Here is a 10,244-nt window from a genome sequence, read left to right as displayed (position 1 = left end):
AGGAGAATGGATTAAACATGTGAAGGGGAGCCCTAACCCTGGACTTGGAGACTCCTGGTGTTTTAGGTAAATATCCTGTAACTCTTCTCTCTCCCCTCCCATAAAAGAGGGAGGAGGAAGAAGCACTGGAAATCATCTCATAGCATGATCATTGGTGTTCCATGGGGTAGGCCTGGAATTAAAAGAATGGACTTAAAGCCAACTGTAGGGGAATCCAGGTAGCAGGTTTGAATAGGTTATGAAGAGAAAAGCTGCTGAGTTGATTTCAGACTCACTAAAGAGGACATCTGGGTCCTTGGGCTATAATGGATTTTGTAAACAAACACAGGAAGCATATTTGTTGATCTTATATCGGTGTGAAATAAAGCATATTGGGTGGATCATCAGCTCCACACAGCACTAGAAGATTGAGCTGCAATGTAGCCATGAAAGTTCCTGTTCACCCCCGTACCCCCGCAAATAGAAAAATCCCTCCCTTTCCATTAGTCTGTTGGATTAGAACTTCCGAGCTTTGGACTCTAGACTAGATGCATTCCTTTACCAAGTCTGAAACCTTTGGGCAACCAACTAAACTTCTGAGTCTTTCTCTTATTTGTAAAAGGTCCCATGGTATTCACATTGGAAGTAGTGGTAGAATGACCTGAAGATGTAATGAAATTATGCAGGTTGAGTGTGCCTATGAACTGCTCCGTGCTGAACAAAAGCAAAAGGAGGCTCCTAGTGACTCTATTGATTCAAACGACCTTTGTTAGGGGCGCCTGGGTGTCAGGTAAGCATCGGACTTCGGCTCAGGTCATGATCTCGCAGTTTGGGAGGTCAAGCCCCGCATTGGGCTCTGTGCTGACAGCTCAGAGCCTGGAGCCTGCTTCAGATTCTGTGTCTCCATATCTCTCTGCCTCTCCTCCCCTCTCCCCCCTCCCTCAAAAATAAACATCCTTTTTTAGCTTGCAATATAAATAAAGAGCCCAGGACAGAGATTTTCAATATTGGCTAGCTACCCCTTAGCTGCTCTGTAATTCCTCATCCTGTTTGTAGAGGGAGGCCATGTTCTGGTCAATTTGATGTGTGCCCCTTCATCTCTTTCTTCCTTGCTATATTTTCCAGATGGCATATTTATAAGCTAGAAGCGGGCCATTGAACTTGCATTATACTTTCTCATTCACATAAACATTATGCCTAGGCACTAAGATACTGCAGCAATGTTTAGCAGTTATCACCCTGACTCAGAACAGAAGTTTTGGTCAGTAATAGGCTATGTCCACTTAAGGGACACACAAGTTATACTAACTTTTTGTGTATTTGCTTTAAGGACCCTATCCATTCTGCTTAGAACTTTTAATTAGATCTCTCCTCTCCTAGTGGGGATAGGACAAATCCTCCTGGACAAAAAGTTTCCTTTTGCTACAAAATGCGTTTATTTCCAGACAGACAAAATTCTCCAACTGCATATAATGAGTACATAAAGTCCTTCTTTTGATAAATGTCCTTTTATAAGAGCCATTTCTAATTATTAAAATGCATACCAAACATTCGTCTCTTAAAATATAACTTAAATAACCTGCTAATGTAGGAGTCCTGAGTGGCGTGCGATTCTTCACCGAGTTCAGAGCCGTATCCACACGTGGTCCCAAAATGAGATTTCACAAGTCAGCAGGCAGCAAACGTGTCCAGCTCACTTGCTGGTGGGAGGAGTAGTTGCCGTGGTGGCCGCGAGCCCTCTTACGTGGAAAAAGTCACGTGCGGACAAAGAAGCATGATATATGCAATGTGGAGGCGGCATTTCACAGAATGCAAACCATTCAGGTAAAGAAGTGGACTGGAAAAGGAAAGTTCAGGGAATACAAGTCTGTTTGCATTAGTAGGTGTCATGGCACCGTCTCACTGGGCACTCAATAAATATCCATTAAAGTAAGTATAAGACCAGAAGCTGGAACAGTTGTCTTGGTGCCCAACATCTGTTTTCAAGATAGGGCTTGAAGTTGTTTGACGGATGCTCTTTTGTTTCCTCAGAGTATATCATTCTCTTTGGATAGTCCATTTCCTTATCTTCAAATTCTTGATTAGCATTTGCAGACTTCTGGCACACTGCTAGTATTCGGGACTCCCTGGCTTAACGGAGAGCACAGAGTGGTCCATATGAAACCTTGATTTGTCTTTGGAAGTAAAAAGCTGCTGTGGCTCACTTTCTCGGATCTAGGTGATTCTTCACACCTTCTCTTCAGTTGATTCCTTTTGATATCCCAAGCCCAAAGTAGCCATGGAACCTCCTAGGTGGAGCAGATTTCTTCATGAAATCTCATTCCAGTATCAACTATTTCCAGTACCACGGCTCCCTCAGGACGTGAAAGAGCTGAAGTTCTGTCCTTCAGAGTTTTCCACCCATTCTCTGAAGGTAAGGTTCTTGTTCTAAGGCTGATACTAGGCAATGCCCCACAAAGGAAATTCCTGGAAAATCTGTATCCCCTTGTGATTCATTCTCTGTAAGGCTAAGGTTGTAATTCTGGAGACACAAAGGAAAAGTTTCTAAATTCATCCTGGTTAATCATAGGAAGATGCCCCTCATCAATTGGGGTTAAAACTGGCTCTTCCTTAATGAAGTCAGGGTCAAAATTACTGACATCTTCTCGGGATTTCTGTCAAAAGGAAACAAGTATTAGTTTGGGGGCACATGAGACTTCCTCATCTTCCCTGGGCCTGTGCCTGTTCCAGGGAGGTCCAAGAATGGCACTGAAACTCTCTCAGTAGCATTATTTACAGTTATGACAGTTATGGCTAAAGAGCACTGTATTGTAATTCTGCTGCACTGTGTATGGTATGGCATTTGGTAACCACCAGCTCACTAACCCCACGAAAATCGTACTGAGGAGGCCGGCCTTAGGTTGGGAGGCAAAGCAATTAATTTGGTCACCTGATCCAGGTGTCTCTATCACCCTTTACTCTGCATTTCACTAAGGTGCCACTTCTCAACAGGTCTTGCTGAAGACTGCACACACTTGGTTGTCAACAGAGTGTAAGTTCACACTTGCCTCAACTATTGTTTATACACAGGGCTATGTATGTGAAGAGATCTTTCTTGAAAGATGGGCAAGTGCGGAGTTTAGGAAACCACTGCCTCTCCCTTTATTCACCAGTTGGATCCATGATGCCCTGCTGGCAAAGCCTTCCCTCATCCCCAAGGAGTTGGCAGGGGGAGGCCCATTAAAGGAAGTGGCTTTACGGCTGGGTGTCTGGTGTCCAATCTTATGGACTGTTACAGATTAAGCTAGCTGTGCATTTGGAAATGTTGGTATTTTACATCTTTATAAACCAATGCTGAAAAGATCATTTCTGCCATTCTCTCCTATCTCAAACCATGGATGAGAAAGAGCTTAGTTCTCCAACCAAGAGCTAGACCACCCTCAGGAACGCTACACGGATCAGCTGCCTTGCTTGGGAAGGTACCCCTGGTGCTGCCAGCATTTCTCCAGTCAAAAGGGGTTTGGCCTGAGCTCTGTGCTGCAGTAACTGATACAGGCCCAGGCTCTCCAAGCCAAGGAGCCAGGTTTGGTGAGGTGGGTAGGGCAGTGCTTTACCTACCCTTTCTCCTTCTCTGGGGGCTTGGGAAATCCACCCTAAGGAGCTTGAGGACACTGTAGAGGAACAATAAATTTCTCATTCCAACTCGTTTGGGGAAATCTGGAACATTTCAGGCCTCTTAGATGGCAGAAAGTGCAAACTTTGGTTAAGAGAGGATGGGGCCAGGGCGAGCAAGAGGTGAAAACTTTGAGAGAAGTAACCTGTACAGGGAGAGATGCTGCTTCAAGGGCATACCTCCTTCTGGGTGAGGCTGCCCTGAAAAATGTCAGGCTGAATTTCTGGTTTGGTTATTCCATAGGGGACCATCCCATTGCTCAACAGATTCTTAAAGACATTTGAAGAAAGAAAGTCTCCTCTGCCAGTCTTGGACACTTACGATTCTGGGTCTAAAAGGTGGTTCTACTTGGCGATGGTTCAGCTGGGCCCAGTCGATTTCCTTAAAGAAAGGATGCCTCAGGATGGCATGCTCACCACCCTGAGTCAGGCTGCCTAGGCGCATGGTGGGGTTCTTGGTCATGAACTGAAAGGGGGAGAAAGAGAGTCAATCATTCAATAATCTACAACAAGTATGTCACAAGATGGTAGGCATCAGTTCTGGCAGAGGAGCCCATGTGAGGCCTTCTGGCTGATCTTGCTTAACAAGCTGAATTTTCCATTATGGGCAGGACAGCCAACATGAATCATCCCTTAAGGCGCAATTGCTTGTGTGTATTTATGGCCTTTGCCACTTCCATTTCAGACGTGGCCACTAAAATAAAGCTGAAGGGTCCAGTTTTCTTTACTGTAAATACCATGTATTTTTCTTTCCATTTTAAAGAGACTCTTTATAAAATAGTGTGCCCTTCTCCCACACTGCAGTTGTAGACAACCCACAGCTTATGAATAGGGCTACTTTTAAGAACAGCTGTGCCATTTTTTGAGGCCCTGACGAGTCGGCCAGGATTCCCGCTCTCTGACAAGACCACAGGGAGAAGAGGGAGAGTCATTCTTTTGAAGACCTGTGGGAAGAAGCTGTGAGAGTTTAAAAAAAAACAAAAAAACTAAAGTTGGCCACTTTTCTTTATGCAACAAAGATGCTCCTTTTCCTCCTGCCCATTTTGAAATGTTTGATTCAGAATCCTACTTAGACCATTTAAGCAATGTGTGTATAATAGGCGTATATATATCATATATACACCTGGATCATATATATATAATTACATAGGATATATATATATATATATCATACTTATTATAATCCTTTGCATATCAACTGGGAAGCTCCCTTGAGGCTGAGCCCCTGTCAAGGTATTTGGAACTAAGTCTACTTTGACAAAAAGGCCAGTAAGGTGTTCTGATCATGTCTTAACCAATAATTTGTATAGGATAACTCAGCTTCTAGGGCCAGAATGTGATTTTTGATTTTAAAGACACGTAAGATAATTTAACTTTGTTTTCAAAATAAAAGTTGCCTTGGATTAAAAAGTGTTGTTTTAAAATTTAAATCAAGTTATCTTTAAGAACACCCCCAAACACTGCTTTCCAAATTTGATTTGTGAGCACAAAAGTAATGCTGTGTTCATACAACTTGCTTTAGAGTGGAATTTCTAGAGTAAATGAAAAGCCTTGTCGAAAGCTTGTTGAAGGTGTGCAGACATGAAAAGGTAGTGTTTGGAGGTGGCCATCCCTGCCAGGCCAGGTGTCCAAAGCTGCAATGAATCCAGTGTTGGTTTGAATAAAAATGGAGAAGGCTGTAAAAAGCCCTAAGCAAATCTGACCGGACAGACCTCTGAAGAAAATTTTAAAAAGCCCTCCAAGGGAGCTAATAAAAAAAATGCAGATGCTGATGGGGTCTAATAGCTTTTCCTCTGTTCTACTGACAATGAATGCAAGGCCAATGGTGATGGTGGACTGGAGGGGAAACCCGAAAGGAAAAGGGGCTTTCAGAGCTACACTGATCCAATTGGGGCAGTTAGCACTCCAGGCATGTACAGTGGTCAATGTGGATTTAGGAGTACATGTCTCATAAATAGCTCAGTTCTGTAAAAGTGAGGTCTTCATGCTGCTTGGGTTCTCGTGGCTCAGCCTGTGCATTCAGAAAGGAAGGGGAAAATATATACACAAGAAAAAACGAGTAGGTTCCCTTCTTAGGAACATTAATGGGATACAATCCCTGATGGAGTAGGCATCTATTTGAAGAGCTAATTTACAAGGATGGTAAAACAGACTCAGATGGCTTGTGGGAAATTCCCAGGCCTGCCAACGATGAGTGCAGAGGGCTTGTCTGTGGGTACAACTTGTTCTTCTGGACAAGAGGAACAGTGCATGGCTCTCAATGCCAGGGTGGCAAAAGCCCAGTGTCCATTCTTCCTTGCCCTTGGCACTGAAGCCAAGCTTCCAAGGGATACTGTGGAAAGGAACTCCGTGAGGGAAAATAAACCAAATCACAACTGTTCTTCCTCTAAAAATGGAAATGGAAGCAGTCAGAATAACCCTTTCACTAGCTTGATACTTTCTCTTAGGTTCTGGGAAGTCCTGAATAACCAAGCAGTTTTGTTTTGACTTTTAATATATTGTCCTAAGCCCTTTAGATACAGCTATTCTACACTTAAAAGGGGGATCCATTTACAAAGGTTTACATGGTGTCTACTGTATGCAAGGCAGTGACCTAGCTATTGTGGGGACATAGATGACAAAGACAGTGTTTCCCCATGAGGAGCTCATGAAGTGGGAAGAGGCCAGAAAAGTTTATGGGCAATCAGAACTGGGTGGAATGAAAAGAGCAGAATGTGTAGGAGCTTGGAAGAGGGGTCTGGTCAGGAGAAGGCAAGTAATGGCCTCATGGAAGAGGTAGCTATTTGCTGAGAGAGGAGGTAGATGAATAGAAGGAAGGCAGGCATGAACAAAGATGACAGTTGCTCCCAGGAGCCAGCACAGGTACATTCAAACACCTGGTATGCTGCAGTATGACTGGTGCACTGGGGTGGTTGAAGATCTGGGAGAGGGGCAGCCCATCGGAGCCACCAACATCCTATGGAAAGATGAGTGGTAAGAGCTGGCCGGTGAGGTAGGAGATGACTCTAGCCACAGTGGACTGAATCAGTCAACGAAGAGATGGTATGTGAACAGTGAAGAGGTTGAGAAAATAGCTGAGAAGACTGGAAAAGTTCAGAAACTAGAAAGGTTTCTGGTTAGTGGCAAGGAAAAGTTAGGAGCAAGTCCTAGTAGGCTTGTGGAAGAATGGACACAATCCCACACTTGTTGGCCTTGCAGTGAAGGGGCAAACAGGAGTGCAGGGTCACAAGGTCTGCTCTGGCTGCCTGATGGAGGGGTAGTATTGGATAGCAGAGATAGGTAATGAAAGAAAGGCAATAGATTGTGGGTAGTATTAATAGAAATAGTAACAGTAGTAACAGCAGTACTTGGGGGGAATGAAACAAAACCAGCATTTCTCAAGACCTAACAGTGTACAGATCTGGGATGCTGAGCTCAGCTTTGCATTTGAGGTATGCAGACATCCCCAGGAGATGACTAGTCCTATAAATGCAGGATTCAGGCCAGGATTAGAGCTCTGAGACCTCAACATTTGGTGTGAGGGCAAGAGAGGAAAGGGTAGGCAAGATTGTGGAGAAGGAGAGAGAGAGTATAGCTGTAAGACCAGCCCCAGGCCTCAGACCTCTTACTTGGCTCACACAACAGGTTTTAAAATAATTTTAATTACTTGTCAAATATTTAAAAACTAGGAAATGTCAACTTTAAAGTCAAGTTTTCCAATTTCTCTTGGAAAATAGGATGTTCTGGAACACTAAACCCATACTTCTTGATATAAATGGCCTAAAGTCTAGCAGTAGCTGCCTTTTTTTTTTTTTTTTGGTGGAGCATATGATCCTTAGCCACACGCCCCACCATTCCCTATTGCCTCACCCTAGCTGGCTTCACTCACTGACTCTATATGGCTCTGAGACCTGGCATAGCGATAGAAAAAAATGCTGGGGTGGGGCTTCTGGTCCAAGATGGCAACATAGGAAGACCGTGAACTGACCTCATCCATGGACATACCAAATCTACACCTATCAAAGCAATTCCTCTTGAAGAGAAACTAAGGACTGACTGACCAGCTTCTGCACAATAAAAGATCAAAACATGATAACATAATAAAGGGAATACCCAATGGTGCAAACTACAGTGGGGAAGAATAGTTATGGAGGGACTTTGGGTAGATTCAACTGCCCTGAAGCACTGAAAAAAACACCATTTTAAAGTACAACTAGAATATAAAGCATTCAGCCCTAGAACGCTGACAAATGGCAAGACAGAAAATCTCCCCAGGTTGGAGGGGCTGGTGTGTGTCATTCACAATCCCTTTATACCTTGGTAACATGGAGAGCAAGGTCCAGTGTCTCAGTGAACCTTCTACTTCAGTGAGCCCCAGGCCTCTAGCCCACACCAGCCCCAGCTATCACACCAAGGTGGCCCCAGAATGGTGTATATCAGGATGCTTCTGGTCAGCACTCACTACAGATCTAGAACAGGATAAAGCAAAGCCCCCCAAGCTTAACAGCAAAAAGAAAAATGAATTAAAAAAAAAGATGAAGGAATCTCTTGGATAACATCAAACAAACAAACATTTGCATAATAGGGGTCCCAGAAGAAAGGAGAGAGAGAAATGGGCAGAAACTTGTTTGAAGAAATAGTTGAAATAGTTGAAAACTTTCCTAACCTGGGAAAAACCCTAGACATCCAGGTTCAGGAAGCACAGAGAGCTGCAAACAAGATGAACCCAAGAAGAACACATGATGTGTCACATCATGACATATAATTAAAATGTCAAGGATTAAAGATAGAGAATTGAAAAAGTAGCAAGAGAGGAGCAACTAGTTAATTACATGAGGCTATCAGCTGGTTTTTTAGCAGAAAGTTTGCAGACCAGAAAGGAATAGCATGATAGATTCATAGTGCCAAGAGATAAAAACCTAAAACCAAGAATACTCTAAACATCAAGATTCCTGATCTCTTCAATTCTGAATGGTAATTTTCCAAATAAAAGTTAAAGGAGTTCATCAACATAAAACTGGCCTTATAAGAAACATTAAAGGGACTACTTTTTTGGGGGTGGGGGAAAGAGGGGGGAGAGAATCTTAAGCAGGTTCCATGCCCAGTGTGGAGCCAGATGCAGGGTTTGATCCCATGACCCCAGGATCATGACCTGAAGTGAAATCAAGAACCAGATACTTAACTGATTGAGTCAACCAGGTACCCTGAGGGACTTCTTTAAGTGCAAAACAAAAGGCCATAATTAGAATAAAATTGTAAATAAAAGTAATGTAAAATATGACATATACATAAAACATGGAGCAGGGAGTGAAAAAAAAGTTTTAGAATATGTTTGAACTTAAATGACCATCAACTGCATATGGAACTCTGTATATTTAGGATGTTCTATGAGCCTCATGGGCAACCACAAACCCAAAACCTATAATAGATACACAAAAAATAAAGATAAATAAAGCCAAGCAGTATATAATACTTGAAATCATCAATCACAAGGTAAGAGAGTAAGAAGGAAAAGAGTAGAACTACAAAGACAACCAGAAAACAATGAACAAATGGCAAAACGATACATACCTATCAAGAATCACTTTAAATGGTCTAAATGCTGTAATTAAACGAAATAGGTCTTATTTTCTTATCCATTCTGCCATCCTATGTGCTGCCTACAAAAGACTCACTTCAGAACTAAAAATACATGCAGACTGAAAGTGAGAGGAAGGAAAAAGAGTTCCATGCCAAAGGAAGTGAAGAAAAAAAGCAATACTTTTGTCAGCCAAATAGACTTTAAAACAAACGTTGCAACACAAGACAAAGAAGGGCATTACATAATCATGGAAGGATCAAGCCAACAACAGGGTAGGACAATTGTAAATATCTATGCACCCAACATTGAAGCACCTAAATACATCAAATGTTAACAGGTATAAAAGGATAAATTGACAGTAATACAATGATGGTGGGGGACTTTAGCACCTCACTTATATGAATGGCTAGATCAGGCAGAAAATCAATAATAAAACAATGTTTTTGAAATGATACATTAGACCAGATGGACTTGATGGATATATATATACCATTCCATCCCCAAACGACAGAAGACACTCTTTTCAGGTACATATAGAACATTCTCCAGGGTAAATACATGTTAGGCCACAGTACAAGTCTCAATAAATTTAAGAAGATTAAAATCATATTGTGCAACTTTCCTGACCACACCAGTATGAAACTAGCAATCACAAGAAAAAAATGGAAAAAACACAAACATGTCAAGGCTAAACAACATACTACTAAGCAACCTATGGGTTAAATAAGAAATTAAAAAAAAAATACATGAAGACAAAAATAAAAACACAATAGTCCAAAGTGGGCCACAGCAAATGCAGTTCCAAGAGGGAAATTTATAGCAATACAGGCCTACCTCAAGAAAAATCTCAAGCAATCTAACCTTACACCTAAAGGAACTAGAAAAAGAACAAAGTCCAAAGTTAGTAGAAGGAAGTTAATAAGATCTGAGAACAAAAATTAAAAAAAAAAGACTAAAAAAACAATGAAACCAAGAGCTCGTTCTTTGAAAAAATAAAATTGATCAACCTTTAGCTAGACTCATAAAGGAAAAACAGAGGACCCAAATAAATCAG

At 42.1% G+C, this 10,244-nt stretch overlaps 1 protein-coding gene and 1 long non-coding RNA gene across 3 annotated transcripts in view; one reads left to right on the top strand and one right to left on the bottom strand.

The window, feature by feature from the left end:
- Nucleotides 1–1,391: 1,391 nt before the first annotated feature.
- Nucleotides 1,392–10,244, bottom strand: part of PRKCH (protein kinase C eta) — a 232,515-nt gene continuing 223,662 nt past the window's right edge. For both annotated transcript variants that reach the window (XM_047861891.1, XM_047861892.1), the window contains exons 13-14: nucleotides 3,953–4,096; nucleotides 1,392–2,633 (exon numbers count right to left, since the gene is read on the bottom strand). In XM_047861891.1, the coding sequence (XP_047717847.1) occupies nucleotides 2,487–2,633; nucleotides 3,953–4,096 (291 nt within the window). In that variant the 3' untranslated portion in view covers nucleotides 1,392–2,486. The remainder of the gene's footprint in view (nucleotides 2,634–3,952; nucleotides 4,097–10,244) is intronic.
- LOC125167579 (uncharacterized) lies at nucleotides 2,259–4,003 on the top strand. The gene is made up of 3 exons (XR_007152837.1): nucleotides 2,259–2,392; nucleotides 2,971–3,551; nucleotides 3,875–4,003. It is a non-coding gene; the product is annotated as an uncharacterized LOC125167579 (long non-coding RNA).

This window comes from Prionailurus viverrinus, chromosome B3 (genome assembly GCF_022837055.1).
Source record: "Prionailurus viverrinus isolate Anna chromosome B3, UM_Priviv_1.0, whole genome shotgun sequence".
Lineage (NCBI taxonomy): Eukaryota > Metazoa > Chordata > Mammalia > Carnivora > Felidae > Prionailurus > Prionailurus viverrinus.
This window is presented reverse-complemented; position numbering and strand designations above follow the sequence as displayed.